General features: G+C 53.7%; 1 protein-coding gene across 3 annotated transcripts in view; it reads right to left on the reverse strand.

Annotated features, from left to right (window-relative positions):
* SH3PXD2A (SH3 and PX domains 2A) overlaps nucleotides 1-20,314 on the reverse strand; it is a 220,794-nt gene that overhangs the window by 19,239 nt on the left and 181,241 nt on the right. For all 3 annotated transcript variants that reach the window (XM_090278545.1, XM_090278546.1, XM_090278544.1), the window contains one exon: nucleotides 2,550-2,663. In XM_090278545.1, coding sequence (XP_090134671.1) covers nucleotides 2,550-2,663 — 114 coding nt within the window. The remainder of the gene's footprint in view (nucleotides 1-2,549; nucleotides 2,664-20,314) is intronic.

Below are 20,314 nucleotides of genomic sequence, written 5' to 3' on the forward strand. Positions count from 1 at the left end.
TTGACACCACCTGCCCTGGCGAGAAACAAGGCAAGGGACTGAATGAGCCCTGGGTGAGACCAGATTGGGAGGAGCGCTGATGGCTTGAGCTGTGAGGGAAGCTTTGATGGGATGAAGGCTTTCAACTTCTGTCCACAGGGCTCAGGTGACCTATGATGGCAGGGCAACGGGGCTGGGGTAGAGATGGCCAGAGAGGGGACCAGGGCGGGCTATCTCTACCCCAGCCCAGGTGAAGCCCTGGGTCTCTTGACAGGGTACTGAGCACTGGGCACTTCTATAGAGTTGGGTGAATATGTCCAGATGTGATGGTGGAATTCACAGCTGCCCAAATGTTGCAAGGAGTATTGGCACACAGGTCCTATCAAAAGCATGCAGAACAACCTATTTTAAGGAGGGTCACTGTGGATGTGCGCGCGAGCGCGTGCACACCCCACTTCTGAATGTGGAATCTGCAACTGGTCACTTGATTCTTTGTCAAAGCCAAATCCTCTACAACCTGCTACTGCTTGTTCTGGGCCAAGCACCGTTCTTTCTTCCAACCAGGCCAGCATCTGTGCCCACACGCCTCTCAGGCTCTTTCCTGCCGTGGACTTTTCTGCCCACTCGGTGTCCCATTCTTCCATCATTCACCCAATTATCTCCACTCTGACATTCTTGGTACAGCCTTTCCAGGGAGGGCTCCAATGCCACATACACATCCTCTTAGAGTTGCTTACAAGCAAAATGCTCCGCGGAGGGGCGTGTGGCCCATTGCTGAGGACCACCGGGCAAAGGAGGCCAGCCAGGGCTGAAGCCTTACAAAGACAAGCATGTAGCTAACCATTTTGAAGCCTCAGTTCCGGCATCAGGAAAATGGGGATCCCAACAGCGCCCTACTGGGGTAGTGGGGATGGCATATAAAGGACCAGCTGAACATCTGGGAGCAATTGTCCCCAACTTTTTGGGCACCAGGGACCAGTTTTGTGGAAGACTGGGCAGGGGGCCGGCTCAAGTCCGCCTGCTATAGGTGGCGGGTTGGGGGAGACAGAGGCGGAGCTCAGGCCTGGTTCCTAACAGGTCCGCGGCCGGGTGTTGGGGATCCCTGCCTGGGAGTGAGCAAGACCTCAGTATACTCAAGGGGCTATTATTTCTGAGGCCCCAGGATGACCCTCAGAATGTGGAACCGGGTAGGAGTTGAGGCCTGATGACGGCAGACACACTAGACCAGACCCAGCTCAGGGGCCAAGACCATCAACTGCTGCAGAAGTGCAAAGGGAGCAGGGGAGCGATGGGCTGAGACGGGGTGCAGGCTCAACTCCAGGGCTTAGGAAGCAGCCAGGAAGGACTGAGCACCTGGCCTGAACATGCGAACCCTTCCTGACAGGGCCTAGTCCTCAGAAACCTATTGCAAGGTGTACGCACATTGCAGGGGCTGCAATCCTGGCCAAGGGACTGAAACAAAGCATTACAGGAGGAAGGGTGGGGCTTCAGTCGCTCGCCAAGTAATGGACATTTATTTAGGGGAAGGATGAACAGGGAGCTGGCGCTTGGCGGGCTGCTTATTTTGGCCCAGGCACTGGGGAAGAGGGGGGCAGGGGGGAAGGCCTGGAGGTGGCCTGCGCCCCAGGTGGCAGGCCTCCATCCCTGGCTCTCAGACATGCCCATTTGGACAGTTCCCACTGACCGTTAGGGCAAGCGTTCCTGCTGCCAGCACATGGGAGGTTTGGAAGACATTAGGAGCAGGCAGCCGGGAACTGGGGTGCTTCACACTCGCTGGGCTCTGGCAGATTGCTCTGGGGAATACCTGAGTCCATGGACAGGCCATCCAGGCCAGTGCTGGCCTGGGGGCAGGCTCTTTGAAACACAACTAGCAAGACCCGGAAAACCACATTGGACCAGAGTTCATCAGAGAGGCTGATGGTGCAGGGGCTGGAACCTCCCCTCGGTGTCTGCGATACTGAGAAATGACTAACACACCTGCCCTCCGCGTCTGACTAACACACCTGCCCTCCGCGTCTGCACCTCAGCTAGACTAACAGATACCAGAGCAGAGGCGTCTGAGCAGAACAACACGTACACAGAAGTTGTGTGCACACAGCGTCTTGGGGATGTTGCTGCACAGGGAGCACAGTGTGGGGTGGGGGCAGGCAAAGGCGGCTCTCCGTGGGGTCCCCCAGAGGCACCCAGCGGTTCTGGGGAAGAGGGAGCTTCAGGGGTCTAGACCCAAGACTATTTTCCCAGTCTCTGTCCCAAAGGTGCCAAACCCTGAGATCTACACCCCAAGGGAATTTCCCCATTAATTTTAGCCCCACAGGGGGGCCAGCAGAGACAGAGCTGGGATAGGAGGGGAGCTTGTGGGTCGTACTGAGAGAGAAGGGGCTTAACATGGTCCAGATCTCTTCAGGTGTTCTGATGGTTTTAGGGAGAAGAGTTAGAAAGCTGCCTCCAGGAGGAGCTGGACTCATTCTTGGGACCAGGGATGGGGTGGGCACCAATCCCTGGGGATCCCAGGGGCAGCTGGCTCCCCAAACCTACCTCATTACCCACCCCCGCAACCTGCAGGCCCTTACCTTCCCCAGACTTGGAGGTGTTGATGTCTGAGTCGTCTCGAGTACCATTCTGGGCCTCTAGGTAGGTGGCAGGGACCCAGCCCTGCTCCTCAGAGGTGCTCACAAACCACCAACCTGCAGAGGGGGACAAGAGAGAATAGGGCCATGAGAACCCAGAGAGGCCTCGATGAGGAGGGGAAGGCACAGAGCCAGCCAGCCTAGGAGCCTGGCAAAGGCCTGGCCCCCGTCCAACCTTGAGGAGCCTGTGCTTGCCTAAGGAGGAAGATACAGAGCCACATGCTCCCTGAGAAGGGGGTCTGACGGACTGCGATGCCCACTTCTTCAAGTGTTTGGTGAAAAAATTTAAAAATGGAAACAATAATATGCCCAGTGTGTGAAAGTCATCTTGTAGGAAAGGCCAAACTCAGAACCCATTTAGGGTCTGTAGGTTAGGACCACTGGCGTGGCCTGGAGTTAGGCCTTTCTCTGCTTCAAAGGTATCTAGGGATCAGTGCCTCATGGACACCTTCTCACGGGCACCGTTCCCGTCCCTATCACGGGTCAGTGGCATTCCCACATCTGTGCTACTCACAGCTGCCCTTAAGTGTGTTGACATTTCAATCACCATAAGTGGGCACTGCACCCTGGAGTGACCCTTGACGGTCATGGCCAAATGACAAGGGCCCATTCATTTTTTTCCCCACTCATTGGTTCATTCATTCATCATTTAAACAAACGTTGACTGAGCCAAGTCCTCTGAGCACCCAGGTCATCAAAGTCTGCTGAATGCCTTCCTCCCTTCCTAGTGGGTACTTGTCACAGGATCCTGTCTTTGTCCCCAACGCATTCTGATCCTTCTCTGTCCTCAAAGCAATCTGGTACCAATGCTTTCCTGTCCATGACAGAGCTCACCAATTCCAAACCTGTACTGTTCCTTGCTGAGACCCAGGGCTTCAGCTGGGCAGCACTGAGGCCCAGGAGGGGGCACTCTGGTGGCTTCCCAGGCGTTCCCAGCTGGCCTTGGCACTGGGGGGCGGGGGGTGTGTGTGTGCAGAAAGCTGCCTGAGGGCTGCTGCAACAATGGAGGGGGACAGAGGAAAACACCCCACCACTGCACAGGACTCAGAAGGCAGGGTCATCTCCTAGGTCTTCAACTAGGTCCTCACTGCCCTGAGTGACAGGCCTGGGACAGCAAGTAGCCTGGCATCAAGTCCTAAGTGCCCACCCTTTCTGGGGAGGTCAACTGTCTGCAGCTCTGCCAAGCCCCTGAAATGCTGTAACATCTGCATGGCACTATAATGATGGATACATGTCACTGTATGTTTGTCCATACCCACGGCATGGACAGCCTGAGTGAACCCAATGTAAGCCTAACCTGGGTGATCAGGACATGTCAGTCAATATATGTTCATCAGTAGTAACAACGCACCACTCATGGGAATATGGATCCCATATGTGAGGACATGGAGCTCTGCACCTTATGCTTGATTTTGCTGTGAACCTGAAATTGCTCTAAAAAACCAAAGTCTTAAAAAGAAAAAAGGAAAAGAAAAATCTCTAGGTGAGGGGTTTGGACTCTGGAGGCCCAGGTCTGTCTGCTGCAGGGGCCTTAGCTGGGTCACCACCCTCTGGAACCTGGGATAGATGCCTTCCTCCCCGCTCTGCCAGATGTAGGTCAGTTCCCTTGTCTTTCCCCCATGTGAGATGGGTGGGGGTCACTTTCATTATACCCACCACCACTTGCACATTCTGGGCCTGCCAGCCACGGGGCCATGGAGTGGGCTGCTTAGATCAGCATGTCCATACTCCCTGGGGACACCATGGTGTGGCTGCAGCTCAGAGAGTCTCCAAAGAAGCCAGCGGGCATGGACTTTGCAGGGGTCTCTGCCTGGTATGTCCTCCCCTTCTTCTCTCAGCCTCTCAGGGAGTACTTTCAGGAACCCCCACAGTATCTGCCAAGAAGACCCAGCCCCAGCTATTCTTCTGCAGAGCCCAAGTGGAGGTCACAGAACAGGGACTCCCATCTCATAGGGCTTTCCGCCATGTGGCTCTGCCTCCTTCATCTTCTGAGTGGTCTGTTATTCCCCTGAACATTGTAATGGCTCGGGGGCTTTTTCAGGAATTGATATAGGTGCTTGATAATATGAACCGTAAGTCCTACATAAACTAGGAATCACAGGAGTATGTGGGAAGAGATGGCTTGAGAGCTAAGTCAAAACAGAAGGAGCAGAGTTGCAAGGTAGAGAAAATCAGTTCTGATTAATATCATTTGAGCTCTGGGTTCCAGGTGTCCTACAGTGACCTTTCAGGGCTGTTTAACTTACCAGAGCAGGTTTTAATCACTGGAACTAAGCTAGTCCTCACTAATGCCATCGCTCTCCGGCAATCACCAAGGTTCTGGATCGAAGGTCCACCATTGTGAGTCAAGTCCATGTGTGACTGCTACCACAGACCTCAGCAGAGGATGGAGCCCTCCAAGGCATGCTGGGTAAGCCGTCCTAGCCCAAATTCCCACTCACCAGGGCCATCCTTGAAACTGGTCCCTGGCTCCAAGAGCCTCATAATCCCAGGATTTAGGCCTCTTTCCTGCTGGTGGCATCATTGCCCCTCCCCCTCACTTCACCCTTTGGGAACCCTTCCATGTACATTCTGCTCCTGCCCTTCCCCTAGGAGCCCGGAATCTGGGATGGAGGGACGGGCCTGGACTTGCGGGCACAGGGAAACTTCTGGGGCAGGGCAGGCATGGCCCTCCTCCTACCTCTGCTGCACAGGCTTGTCACAGAGCGGGAGCTGGGCAGAGGCTTGCTGAGGGGCCGAATGTGTGGACGAGATGCCTACTGGGTGGGACCGTGTGATGCACCTCACACTGCCTGGGTGCCCCACGGATGTGCCAGGCTACCTCGGAGTCCTTCCCACCTCAAAATCTTTGCTGCACGAGAAACTTTTGGGAAGCCTGGGCCACATTATCAGCTGATCGTGAGCATCTCCTCACTCGAGGGCAGCAACTTAGAATCCTGCTCTACCCCCAAGACCTGGGGCTGAGACCCTCATCATCTTCCAGGTCTAGTGGTCCCTGGCAACCTTGCCTGAGAACACTGGCCTGGCCTTCTTCCATGCCAGCCTTAAAGGGTGCAGTGCTGGGCTATGCGGCGTCAAATCTCAGGTCACCTGCTGCTGGCTTGGCCGTGGGCACCTCCACTGAGCAAAGACGGACAGGCTTGAACACGGCCCAGGTGGGCATGGGTGAACATGGGCAGAGGTGCCCACCTCAGCTCCATGCAGACCTCCCAGGAGCTCTGGCACATGTCACACAGTTGGACATCTGTGGGAGGTCTCCCTGGGGCTGTACCCACCCACGGCTGCTGACAGGCCTGTCCCAGATGCCAGTAGCTCAGACGTCAGTGGCTGCAACCAGGGCCCCAAAGTCACTGCTGCTCCAGCAAGGAACAATGAGAGCCTGAGCCCCTGGGCATGGCCCAGCTGGCCAGGGGACTCTGGTGTCAGCCAGTGCCACGGGTCTGCCAGGCTCACCCCCAGTGCACACGGAGTCCTCTTCCCTTTGGAGCCTGGAGTGTTTTGGGTGTGCGAGGGGGAGGTGGGGACAAGGCTGTGCCTTTCTGAGAATGTGGGGGATAGTGTACGTCCGTGTACATATCTATGTATACCTGGAACAAAGGTGTTTCTGTGCACTGATTATACACGATGATGATTAGGGTTAGACACTGAGAAGAGCACACGGGGACAGGCACTAATTTTACACATAATACTGAATTTAATCTTTAAGAATCTTGTGCAATAAATATTACCGTCACCATCATCCCCATTTTACAGATGAGAAAACTAAGGCTGAGATAGATGACAATGAGGAAGAGGTAGAGCTGGACTTCAAACCCAAGCAGTCGGCTCCAGGACCCGTATTCTTAACCACCACAGAGATGGTAAGGTACATGTGTGCTGTGCGGTAGAGGTGGTTCCTTGCGAAAGTGTGTCCCTCCATATTGGCACTTTACCTATGGGCCTGCCTGTGAGTGGGTATGGATGCACCACTGGGCATGTGCTTTGTGTATATACTGTGAGTAGAGATGCAGGGTGGTGTGTACCTGAGTGTGGGAGTCCAGGGGAGCGTCCTCTGGGGGTGGAGGGTGATAGTTAGGAATCTGGGGGGAGAACAATTCAAATTCACGTCCTGGCTTGAGCCTTCTCAGTTGTGTGATTATGGACAAATTACTAAACTTCTCTGCGCCTCAGTCTCCCCTCTATGATATGGGTGTAATTAATGAAGCTGACCTCCCGAGGTTGTTGAAGTGAATAAAGAAGATACAAGTAGCTTAGCTTGGGCCTAGCACAGAGTAGGAGTTCAAAAACCCTACACTACTATCAGCATGACTGTGGTTGCTTGTATCCTCCTAGACGAAGAGTCAGCACCCATGGGTGGCCAGGTGGCATCTGGGCCTGAGGACTGTGTCAGGAGTCCGCAGTATGTCTCGGTGAACTGGCCTGGATGTGCCTGTACCCTCCCTCCGACCTCTGGGGTGTGGGGCTGCCTTCAGGGGCACCAGAAGAATGGAAGGCACTGTCTTTTGCAACTTGTCTTGTTCTTTTTTCTCAGCTGATACGTGACAGCAAAGCATGCTGGGAAATGGGGCCCAAGGGGAGATATCCCTGGGATTGCCCTCCTTGCCCAATATGTCTCAGAGCCATCCTCAGACTGGCCCCTGTCCTTCCGCTCATACAGGTCCCCAGGGCAGAGATCCTGCAGCGCCCCTATCCTGCCCTAACCTCATCTAGGAAGCCCTTCTGAACCAACCTTCTCCAAACCCCAACAGTCCAGACAGTTGACCCCACGACTCAGAGCTGCGTGTACACTCTGAGAATTAGTCTTGTTTGGACAATAAATGACATCCATGTCCACGTGTTCTCTAGGGCAGAACTGAGCTTGCAGGGAGCAGCCTGGCAGATGAGGACACAGCCTAAGTTCTGGAGCCTAAAGCCCGAGTTTGAACCCTGTCCCTGCCACTTCCATGCTCTGTGTCCTCTGGAAAGTGACTTAATCTTCCTGAGCCTTTTTTTTTTTTAAATTTAATCCATAAGATGGGAAGACTACCTTCTACCTTGCAGGTTAGGATGATAATTGGATGAGATAAAGAACAGCACCTAAGGTCCGGCACACAGCAGGCGCCCACTAAAGGAAAGCTATGTGCTTTGCTGAATGAAGGACTAAAGTCACAGGATGTGAGAGGTTAGGTGGCCAGCTCTTGTGGATGCCCAGGGACCAGCCCAAGCCACCTCTTGTACTTTTTTTGTCCCCAGGAAGACGGGTCCAAACTCCAAGCTTGGAGTTAGCCTCTGCTAACCTTCCTCTTCCATTTGCCAGCCTCTGTGCTTGGGAAAGGAAATTCAGTGAGGTTTTACTAAAGGAATGAACTCTGAGTGGATGAGGGGCCACTCCTGTGCCCAGTTAGAGGTGGCTGTTTCCCGACTGTCAGCCAGACCTGCTCGCCTTTTCCTGAGAAGTCATCCTGGTTTCTAGCTGGAAGGGGAGCATGCTCTTTGGGGGACGGGCAGTGTGGTAGAGCAGGATGGTAGAGCTTGCTGGGAGACCCCTTAGTACAGCCCTGCACTGCACCCTGTCCTGGCAGCCATGCTCAAGCAGGTCTTCCCACCTGGGCTGCCTGTATGCTGAGATGCCCCCTTCAGACAGGGCAGGAGAGGGGCTACCATGTCTATTCCTTTGACCAGGAAACTTGTAAGGGACGCCTGAGAGAGGAGCCCATGCCACTGAACATGCAGGAGCAATCTTCACTGTGGGGTCTGGGCGTGATCTTTGGAGTTGAGCCCTAGACCGGAGAAGCTACCTGGGAGAATCCCAAACTGGCCAACCTACTGACAGCTGCCTCATTCTGGCTTCTCCTCCTGTGAGGGCCATGCCTCTGCAGCGCCAGAAGAAGAATGTCATTCAGCCAGGTTGGCTGAGAGGCTAGGGCCTGGCCCTTTCCAGGAGGCAGAGGCCCAGAAAGAACAGCAACGTCACCTGTCACAGGAGCCAGCTCTGCTCCCTGGGCCTCCATAAAAACCTACTTCACAATGGCCCAGAAGCTGCGGGAAGAAGGCGCAGCACTGTGGGGACCTGACCAGCCCCTCCAGCTCAGGGCTGGAAGAGGGCCACCTATCCCAGGCAGGGAGAGAGACCCCCTAGCCCCAAGAGAAGAAGCTCAGGCCCAGAAGCCAGACCCTTTCTTTCCATGCTGAATGTGAATGCCCTCTCAAATGGACTCAAAATTAGGGCTTCCCAGCACTGGCACTGGTGGAAGGATGGGAAGGGTAGAAACAAAGAGAGACAAGGAAGGAGAAAGAGGATGAATGGTCTGGGTGGGTGGCTGGAGGCCTAAGTCTCTCTAGGAGGGGGCTGGGCCTGGCCACGGGTGGCAGGAAGTGACGAGCACTCCCAGGCCATTTCTGTCCCCAGGGTGACCAGGCCACAATGGCCTCCTTAATGAGAGAGGATAATGAGCTTATTAGGGCCAGAGGAGATCAGCTGCACACAATTACTTGTTAATAAAGTCTTAGGTCACAGCTCAGCCTTGGACAAAGAAGCTGGTGGGGGAGGAGGACCCTGCCCCTCCTATCCCTCTGAAATCTGCTCCCCCCCACACTTTGTCCTTTGAGGTGCTGTTCTCCATGAAGCCTTCCTTCCCTGATTCCCCACACCCTCCTGGCTCTGCTCATCCCAGGATTCAGCCTACAGGCGCTTCTTAGCCCCTCCTCCAAGAGAGACCTCAGTTCTGATCTTGGCTTCCCCTTGTGTGGCTGGGTGACCTGGGTCAGTCACCGGCTCTCCTCGAGCCTCACCATGCCAGGGCAGCATGACCTGCCTACAGAGTTGCTGGACATCAGGGACTATGCTGTTCTCGATAACCAAGTATTCACTGAGCCCCTGGTACATGCCAGGCCCTGTGGCAGGCACAGGGACACTGCAAAGGACACACACTCAGGACTCAAGCGCTCCATCCCTGCCTGCCTGGGGGCACGTAGGAAGGGTGTGGTCACAACCTGTGCACTGGTGCTGGGGCCAGCAGGAGAGAGCCAGCTTCCACCCACAGCCCTGGGCACCACCCCGGAGGGTATCAGGCAGGATGAGAGCAGAGTTTAGAGTCTGGGAGAACTTGGCAGCCTTTAGGTGACTTCCCAGCCCTGCCTTTTGTTTCCCTCCAGGCCCTCCTTCATGTGCTCTGTGGGGTGCCCCCACACACTGGCCCAGGCCTCCAAGGAGGGCTTTGGTGTCTGGTAGGGGGAGGGGGAGCTAGAGGCATAGTCCCAGGGCTCAAACACCTGCCTCCTTACATGAGGTTTGCCTTGCCTTGGCTCAGGCTTTGGCCCCTTGGGAGGCGTTATGTCCAGGCATCCCCATGTTCTTTCCTTGGACTGGTCTGGAGGAGAGGCTGGGTGAGAATTTGTGAGCACCAAATGGCAGAGGTGGGAAGATGCTGAGAGGAAGAAGGGGGCTGAAGGGGGCCTGGCCAGGTACATGTCACCAGTGCTGGCCACACCACACACCTGGCACAAGGCTGGGCCCTAAGGGACTTCTTCTGCCCTGGAACCAGCTTGACCCCTTTCCCATGACCTTGGGGCAGATCTGAAGCTTCGACCTGAAAAGGCTCAGAGACACTGGAAGTGCAGGCTGCCCACGGCGCGCTATGCCTTTAAGAACAATAAAAGGTGGCCCACCCTCGGCCAGGCCTCCCCTGGTCCGAAGGCTCTGTCACTGAGCTTCTTGCCAAGACACACTCCAGCTCACAGCATGCGGCCTCCATGGTCCAAAGCAAACAGGAGTGGGTGAGAGGCTCCCCCAGTCTCTCCTGATACACGGTCCCCTACCTTCCTGCCTGACCCGTTCTTCTGGTCCCACCTCTGGCACCTACCCTCCTCTCTGTTACTCATGGCCTTCCCTGTCCCCAGATGGGCTCTCAGGCCACCAGGGTCCCAGAACCTTCCCTGGGCGCCTGAGGCCTGGATTCCAAGACCATTAGCACAGGCTGCTACGTCACAGTTTGGAAGGCTCCGTGGAGCCCATGGCAAGAAGACAGCAAGAACTGGGCTGCTGCCACCCCCTCCCCACAAGCCCCACTCCAGTGAGCCCCCACCTCACTGGACAGTCCCAGAAGCAGTGCTGGGCCTGAGCAGACTGAGCCCGTGGGTGAGGCACCCAGGAGAAGGCCTGGCTAATGAGCGTTTGCAGGCAGAGAAGGGGCACACGAGCATACAACAGGGTGAAGAGAATTATGGTTTTAAGCAAAGGGCTCAAGAGCCATGTTGCCTGGGTTTAAATCCCAGCTTTGCCACTTACTAGATGCATTAATTTGGGCAACTGCCTTAATTTCCTCACCTGTAAAACGGCCCTAGCGTAGTAACTACCTCTCATAGCGTTATAAGGGGTTAATCTAGGAAAAGCGTTCATAATAGCACCTGGTTCCTAGCAAGGCACACCAAAGAGCTATTGTTGAAGTTAAGTGCACACCAGTTCTTTTAAAGAAGGAGCCAAGACCTCTGTGCCGCTCAGTGACTGGTGCCAGGGCTGGACAAGCAGGCCTTAGGTGCCTGGAGTCTCAGGGACATGGAGCCTCTTGGTGCCACTGTTATTTGGGCTTGACCTTGGAAGCTCTCTGTTGAAAATTGTGGGTCTGGTTCTGTGCCCACCCTGGATGGGAGTCGGGGGCAGGATGAAGTCGAGAATGCAAGATGGCACGAGGCCCATCCAGGGGCGGCACAGAGGGTGACCAGACAGCCCCGTGCCACAGGCACTGTGGTTGCTGATGCAGCGTTTGCTGAAGGAGCTGCGGACATCCACGCTGAAACTGAGTAGTCAGGTCAGGGAAGAATTCTTAAGAGGAGGAGACCTGCACTGAACCTCAGATCAAATCTGGAGGGGGAGGTGGGGGAGGGGGCAATCTGGTGGGAGGAACAGGACAGGTAGGTGGTGGGAGTACATGTGGCTCAACCCACTAATGCTCATGATGCTTCATGGTGGGGCTGTTTCCGGATGAAAGCGAGTGGAGCACTCACCTTCCGCGTCCCTGTCCTCCACCTACCCCGTTACAGAGCAGCGCACAGAGGTGTGAGCCTGTGGCCACAGGTTCCTTAACAGAAGGTGGCTCAGGAGGGAGAGAAGACGCAAGATGGTATTTTCAAACACAAGTGTAAAAGACGCAAATGGTGGGTGAGACGTGGCTGCACAGGGTGAAGCATTGGAAGGTGGACTGGGTGCCGGGGGGCAGGGGCTCCGTGCTTGTGAAAGGGCAGAGACAAGGCGGTGTGAACCTCTGAGAAGCACAGCAGGAAGGTTCACGCCTCATAAGCAGATCCTTGAAGAACTGCTCAGGGTAACAAAAAGGGCATGTCCCCTGATGCTCTGGGCAAAAGGAGGAGAAAGAAAGAGGTTAGCCGAAAGCCACGAGAGGGCTGTGCTGGGAGGCCGGCTCCGGTGGAAGGGGGTCCGCTGGACTCCACACGGGAGGCTTCCTTGCAGAAGGCAGGTGGAGAGTGGTGGCAAACGGGCCCACGGCAGAGATGGAGGTTGTGTCGATGGACCCTCTCCTGGATCTCTCATCAGTGGGCCGTGAGCAAAGGTCTGGAGAGCACTTGACAAGGACCTGCCAGGCCACTGTGAGAAATCCTGGGAGACCCAGATAGAGGGCCAGAGGGCACAGAATGGGCAAAGGTTCCAGCTTTCAAAGAAGGTGAATTCCAGGGTAGAGACCAGCTACCTCAATACTGGTCCTGATCAAGAGAGACGTGGGTTCCCCGGGGATGGCTGGAGAGCCTGGAAAGCAGTGAGTCAGCAAGGCAGTGCTGGACAGAAAGACTCTGCAGGAAGGAAGGGGCCAGGCCACCCTGGATGCTGATAAAGAGTGAGCTGCCGGCAGGTCTGGGATCTGTGTCAGAGCTGAGCCATCCGGGCCTTGGACTCTCAGGATCCCCCTGGGGCCGCAGGGCCATGCCCATGGATTCACGGCCAAAGGGTGACCACATCCAGAGACGGTGTGGCAACTCACTGGTTACAACCTAGAGCAGGGATTCTACTGGGAACCTGGCCTGGTGGGTGTTCTAATCAGTCCCAGGATGAGGACAGCGGTGCCGTGGGGTGACACCATCTCATTGAATGAAAGCTGTGCCAGGACCAGGAGCCAACATAGAAGGTCTGAACAGATGGCAATGACAGGTCAGATCTAACAATGGAAAGTAGTAAATGGAGAGATGAAAGGACACGGCTTAGTACAGCGATCTAATAATTTACTGTCCAAACTTCCTGGAATAAGTGGGTGTTGCCAAAATGGCAGGTACCCACCGGGCATGTCCTGGGCCATCAGGTGATATGGATCACCCTACTTGGCAGCAAGGATGAGAAGGTTCCTGGAGTTTGGGGGACCATAAGTCCAGTGACTTGTCTCCTAGTGTGTGAAATCTTAGGCTGCTTCAGGAAACGCCTGGACTGGGTGACTTACCCAAGGTACCTGGCTGAGAAGGAGCAGCGTGAGGACTAGAGCCCAGGTCTGACACCTGGTACACCATCCACACAGCTTCCCTTAAAAACGACTCCAGCTGTTTCTACCTTTGCATAAAGAGACCAACACCGTCTGCTTGTTCTATTAGGTCCCCCAAATTGCCATCTGATAGAGGAGCCGGGAAACCAGTTCCTTCACCTGCTTCTCTGTCCCTCAGTGTCTACAAAGCAGACCTGATCCCCCTCACTGGCCCATGCCTCTGCGAGCGGGGGTGCTGACAGGTGGTTTCAGGCACACTCTCCAGGCTGCCTCTCCCTCACCCTCACTGGGCCCATGGGGCAGGGAGAGGCAGTGGCATCTAGGCTGACAGTTTTCTGGCACAAGATGTTCCCCAAGAGCTTCGCCAGGAGAGAGTGACTTTGGATCAGCATTTCTCAAACCTCAGCTATTTCCACACCATGCGTGACTTTTGCCATATCCTTGAACTACGTACTCTGTGGTTCACATAGTAAATATATATTTAAAGCAACTCACTTTTCTTCTTAACTGCAAGAACCTAATTTGTTTAGGACACTCCAGATTGCCACCACGAATAAACAACTAGGACCACTGGCTCCAACCATAAAATTACAGAGAACAAAGCAATGTGGTCAGTTTGAACGGTGCAACAGCAGAGGCCGTGCCTGTCGGCAGCTCGCTCTTGGCAGCCAAGGGAGGTTTAGTAGAGAGGGGTCAGAAATAGTTGACCATCCAGCTGAGATACATCAGAAGGCTTGGAAGAGAACTATAACAGGACAAACTTCTTTCACTGTGTGTTGCAAAAGTATTTAACACGGTTTCTCTGTGCCATTTAAAATTGCTCCATGTACCTTTTTAGGAAACCAACCTTGGACTAGAATGATACTTGGCCACTTGCAAAGTGGTTAGAAATAGAGGCTGAAGTGTCCTCATTAGTGAGATGACACTAACCAGATTGTGATGAGAAATCAAAGAGAAAGGTTCAGAAAGCGCCCAGTCATGTGGCTGGTGCCTTACAGTTCCAGTTGGGAGGAAAGAGCTGAGGGGACCTTCCAAAGGTGTGATCAGTCATTTGAAATATAAGTCCAGGGTTAGCCTTTCCCTTTTAACTAGCTTACTCCAGTGTCCAAGAAGTACACATGTCTGAGTTTGGTATATTTTTTCTTGTTTCTTTCTTTGCTAAAAACAGAGACTTCTTGGCCCCAGAATCAAGGTGGTGGCAACAGAAAGCCTCAGGCTGACACCCTCCCCTCCCTTCCAGCTGAGTTCAGCCCCTCTTCAATTGGGGCAAAAATAAAACTGGGGCAATTTCAGCTTTAAAGACCATCTCCATAAACAAAACAAACCCACCCCACAATTTGCCTAGGGCATTCCTCCCTCCAAACCCTCCTTATTTGATTCCTGGGGGAATTTTAAATAGAGGCCTTGCAAAATCCTGCACCGCCTGACGTCAACAGCCCTCTGACAACGTGGATTCTTCCAGGCCACGAGGGGAGCAGCCTCCGAGGCCGCTGATGCGTTTCCAGGCTCCTTTCCCACTTGGAATTTGGAAGCCACTGGCGTCATCCTAGGGGACTGCGGGAGCAGGAGGGTCACGTGGAATGTCCTGTAACTGTTTGCCAAATCTAAGGCGTTCTAGAGTACCAGAGAGCCAAGTGAGCTACCCAGGTAGTACCTGCACTAGTGTTTTTATTTTTATTATTTTTTAAAATCTTAAATACCTTAGTATTTCAAAAAGATGTTTTCCTATGCTACACTAAATGGAAAACCAGTATCGTCTGGTGTAAACAGAAGATAACTAGAAAAGTGCTATGGCCTTCTGACACGATATTAAAGCAAATTCTAGCAGGACCCTAAAGCTGGGGCTGGATTTTCTCTAGGTCAAACAAACAATATCAGCAAGTGTTAACAACACAAGAGCCCCACATGGAGACTTTCTTCTTGACCCAGCCTGGAGTGAAAGAGAATTACAAGGAAATAACATTCTCATAACGTTCAAGGCCGTGTACTGCTGTGCCCGCCACACATCTGTATGACCCACTCGATGGGAAACACTGATATTGCAGGAGGAGCCTTGGGTTAACAATACGCATGCAGCCCCAAGCTTGTCACCAGCAAGCTGTGAGGTCTTGTGCACACCACTTACCCTTCCAAAACTGTTCTGAAAAATGGCAACAAAGCACCTGTCCCACTTGCCCCTGTAGAATAACTCTAAGATAGGAGATGGGGGAAATGCTTTGAAAAGTCTCTAGTTACAGGTTGATGGAACTGGAGGGGTTATTGTTCTGAGTAACTTCAGAAACCTAATGGACTCCTAACTTCCCCCTGCATGCAGCCTACTTCCCAGACTGGATGGTGGCCCATCCCTGTGTTTTAGAGACAAGAAAATGAATATGCCCCTTGACAACTTTCAGTTAAGTTCTCCAATAGCCACATGGGTTTCAAAATACTATTCCTATTTGATAGATGTGGAAATTGAGGAACAAAATTGCCACGTACTGGTGACTCAGTGGCAGAGTGGGATTTGAACACAGCTTTTCATGGGGTTGGGGTGGGGGGATGCCCTTTATCTTGCTTGTTGTCCACACAAGCAGGGCTCAAGAAGCCCCTGAATGTGATGGACTCTCAGATCCATTATTGTGTCCAGGCCTCACCTTTCCAAGCCACCACCTTTGCAAAGTTCCTGTGACTTCCCCCAGCTGGGATTCTGCTCTCCTACCCTTGTGCTTCCCTAGCGCCTTGACCTTAGGTTTGGGTTAGCTGTTGCTCCCAGCTTGACCAGGAGCGCCCTGAGGACAAAGGCCAAGTCTTGCTCACCTTGGCATCCAGTCCAGCCCCCTGCCTGGCTCAGAGTTTCGCATAAAGAAGAGGCTCAGTAAGCAGCTGTTGAAAATGAAACGCACTGACAGAAGAGCACAAGGTTTCCTTCTCCTTCCCTGGCTTCTCCATCCACCCCACAATCCCTACTGCCTTAGTATCTCAAGTCCAGTTCCAGGGGTCAAAGTGGCCTCAGCACTGGGCATTCCCTCTGACTCTCACCGCTCTGGCCCTGGGGCCCCTGCTCTGCTGGAATCCAGTGCAGCTATTCAGCCCTTGCTTGGGCAGCATGCTCTCCTCCAGTCCGCCCCCCCCCCCCCCATCCCCTGCCCCGGCCCCCAATGCAGGCAGTACCTCTGACAGCTCACTGAGGGGGATTTGTGCACAGGGGCCTGAGGCCTGGGCAGTTTTATTACTTATTGTGTAACTTGCCGGAGATCACCCAGTAAGCTAATACTCCCACTCGCCAGCTCTCTCAGTGTGCTCATGCACCTGACTTTTCATTGGGGCCTCTCCCCTCCCAGGAATGGAAAGGCCAACCTCAGGGAGGTCCCAAAGGCCAAGCACCAGGCACAAGCCCACACCCTGGGTGCGGCTCTTGGAGGAATGCAGAGGGACGAGCGGCCCCTCCCCAAGCTCATTCAAAGCGCCTTACTAGCCACAGGCCCCCACAGGGACTTCTGGTGCCCTGGCTCCTCCTGCAGAAAATGCCAAAGCCCTCCTTTTTGGTGGGTGCAACTTGGAGCTCTGGAATGGGCAGCCCCAGAGATCTGCTGCCCTCAACCCCCAGAGGGTGGGTGGGGAGAGAACTTAGGCCGAAAACAGCTTCCCTACCACGAGGCCCCACTCAGGGCCTATGGAGCTGCAGAGGATGACCCAGGAGCACCAGAGCACGTGAGGAGGAGCTCTCTGGGCCTCAGCTTTCTCGTTTGTGAAATGGACGCTACTGCTTGTGCTTTGCAGGGCAGGGGTGTTGTTTACAGGAAAAACGAGGTTCGGCTTGCTGTCGGATACATGGGAGGCCCTTCAATCACCCCTTCCTTGCCTTTCCCATAGTTTCTAGTATTAAAAGTCTCTGGAAAACTCCAAATGAGCCCTGACTACCCTGTCCCCTGAAATAACCATCCTGAAGCCCCTGCTGGGTTGTGGAGGTTTAGGCACAGGTTTTCTCTCTGAGCTGTTCCTGCCCCGTTTCCCTTGCTCTGTCTCCTGCCTCTGGACACTATCTTGTCCTCCTAGTTCCTAACTGCTGATCTAGTATAGATCCTATCCCAATTCAAGGAGAAAAGGCCACACTCAGAAAAGATCTACCTCTAGTCCACAGGCCTCATTCTGGACTTGCCATAGTTACAGTAATTGCTCAAGCAGTGTGACTGACACCCACAGACACCAATCAGTGATGGAGCCCTTTCTATCTCTACCCTATCAATCTCTGGTGCCCAGCATTCCCAACAGTCAAAGTAAAGGGGTCTGCAGAGAGTCACCATCCTGCCTCAAAACACATCATCAGCTGCAGTCAGGTCAAAAGCCTCCTTCTCCAAGAGAGGCTGACAAGCTCCACGCCATGGAGATCAAGTCTTCCTTTTTCGGCTCTGTGCTCCCGTGCCTGGCACATGGCAGGAGATAAAGGATGGGGACTGAATGAATGCCTGATCTCCAGCTCCTGACTACACACTCGCTTGCTTGCTTGGTTTGGTTTTCTCCACTTTGAATGAGGCCCAGACTTTGATTAACACCCCATGATGATCAGCAGGAAGATCCTGGTATCTGATGGCAGAGAGAGAGATGGGGTAGGAAGCTGGGAAGTCACTGATCTTGCCTGCTCTCCATACACCCACCTCCCAGCCTCCATGGATCATCCCACCATGGCTTAGCCCTTGGGAGGAGACACCCCATTCTAGAAGTGGTTCTATGGTGGGGAGGCCTGAATAGACTAAGACAACAGATGTCTGGGAGCTGAGGTGGGCCACGACTGGCCCAAGGCACCCCAGCTGAGTTCCAGATAGGCCATAACTTTGCTCCCCAAGAAGTGAGCAGTATCACCATTGGCTCCAGTTCCCTGGCTCTGGCCTGTCCGTTAGATGCATCTCCATCCTCACTTTGTCCTGGTCTCTGGATCAGAGCTCCACCCAGGCTCTGACTCCATCTGGAGCCCCTAACCCTGAAACCACTTCTAGAATAAAATTTCTTCTCCAAGGGCCTTGAGATGGTGAGTTGGCCCCATGGAAGCTGAGAGATGGGGGTATGGAAGGCAGACTAGGCCTTTGGGGTCCAGAATCTTCCTTCCAGCTGCCCCATCAGTGCTGACAGGTCTCTCTGGCCCCATCAAAGGCGCAAGCCCTTTAAGTCCAAGAGGTAGGTGACTTTGTGTCCCACTGTGTAGTGAGGCAGGGATGCAGGGCTGAGCTCAGAAGCAGAAGATGGGGTCAAACACTCATAAGGGAGGCACTGAGGCAGAAGCTCTGAATGCTCACTCTCCTCATGCAAAGCCCTGATGATGAGACCAACTTCCTTCCTTTCCTCCCAGGAACAGTTAAAAATCCTGCTTTGTTGGCAAGGAGATCTAGGCATTTGCCAACCCTGGTCTTGCTCCCATACCAATGCCAGGGGGAAGTACATCTCTCATAGTGTCAAAACTCTGGGGAGCAGTGTTATTTATACCCAAGCATGAAGGAGATGATCTGATGCGTGCCTAGAGGGTGCTGGTTGAGATGGAGGAGGGGGAGGAGAAGCTGGCTCCCAGGGCTGCGTTGGGGCTAAGAGGGTTGAGAGACCCATTATTTCTTCATTTTTAAGGGCGGTCAGTCCGCTCCAATGTGCTGAGCCAATTTCATTATAACCCCACTTGACCTCCCACCACCCCAGTGCTAGTACATGGCAAACACACACACACAAATGCCAGCTTAAATATGCATAAGGGTCAGACCACTTGGTTTATGGGCAAGATGAAGGTGAGGAGGCCCCAGGAAGACAAGAAAGACTCTGGGAAAATAGGTTTTTCCCGTTTACCCCAAGGAGAAGTGGGGACAACAAAGAGGCCAGGCAACCCTCACCGCCAATCCCTGTGGAGGCTGATGGAACCGTCCCATTTTGGGCCGTTGAGACCCCTTGCTGGCTTGAGTTTTGGCCTCTCTTTAAGCCCCAGATCTATTGCTTTCACAGATCTTCTTGAACCTGAGAAGGACAGAGGAGGAGGGGCAAGGCAAGCTGCATTCTTCCTCAGCAAAGCCAAGAGTCTAAAGTAATACTTCTGGTTGAAACTGATCTTGGCCTGTTTGTGATTACAGCCCCATGCTTGCTTTCTGGCAGGATGTCCCTGGAACCCCACAGCACCGCCAATGGGGAGAGACACCCTTGCTTGCTCGGATAATCTTGTCCTCGTCTGACATGACCAAAAAGCGTCCGTCAGCCTCTCTGCTTTCAGCAGTTTTCCAGGGCAAGTCTTCAAAACATTATTTTAAAAAGGGGGGAATAAGCCACCCCCAACCCCTACCATGAAATTCCACAACACTAATCATATTCCTTCTGTTACCAGCGCCGTCCTGGACAACACAGCAGCACAAGTAGCCCCATTGGCTGATGCAAATTGAAGGAGAAGGAAGGCTGGGGATTGGACTATCTTCCTCTTTCGCCTACACCCCTCCTTTATTAGGGGAGAACACACACACACACACGCGCGCACACACACGCACACACACACACACAAACACACACACAGCCTTTTGCTGCCATAGCCCAGAAGTAGCTCAGCAAAGCTCAAGACTATTTCTCAGCTGCTCTTTCTCCGGAAATTTAATCTGCAAAGCATTTGGCCTCACAAAACCCATTCCAAAGGTGTCCAGGAGCCCAGGAGCCCTGTGATCATCATTACAAACCAGGGACATTTGCAGCCAGTGACCCATTTGGCTGCTCAGGAGAGCCGGCTGAAGGCTTGCCAACATGGTCAAATTCCCCTCCCCTGCTCCCTCGAAGCTGAAACTGGCTTTTTCTCAGAGCCCCAGAGGTGAGAGGGCATCTTAGGAGCTCCAGAATCACAGAGATGAAAGGACCGCTTCTTACCTGGCCAAAAGCATGCAGCATGGGGAAGCCTGGTATCTGGAAAGCAGTCGCGGTCACTGTCTTCACTGCTAAACACACCCCCGCTTTACAAGTGAGGAAAGCCAATGCTCAAATATGTAAAGTGGCTTTCCTGAGGTCACCTGGTCAGTGGGTGGCTGAGCCTAGAACCTAGATTGACCGAGGTCCTCTTAAAATCCTGGCATTCCTTCCATGAGGGCACACTGTCACTCTGCCCATTGAGATGATATGCTGAGCCCCATGCCAAGTGGCAATCCCTTGACCCAGTGCCTCAAGCAAGAAGTGGGTGGCTGGAACTGGCAGAAAGCCTCCCAGAGCACAGGGAGGTCACTTGGCCAGGCCCAGGAGAAGCCTTTCGCCAGCACCGCAAGCCCT

The sequence above is a fragment of the Furipterus horrens genome, unplaced genomic scaffold (genome assembly GCF_987537825.1).
Source record: "Furipterus horrens unplaced genomic scaffold, mFurHor1.1.pri manual_scaffold_5, whole genome shotgun sequence".
NCBI classification, from domain to species: Eukaryota; Metazoa; Chordata; class Mammalia; order Chiroptera; family Furipteridae; genus Furipterus; species Furipterus horrens.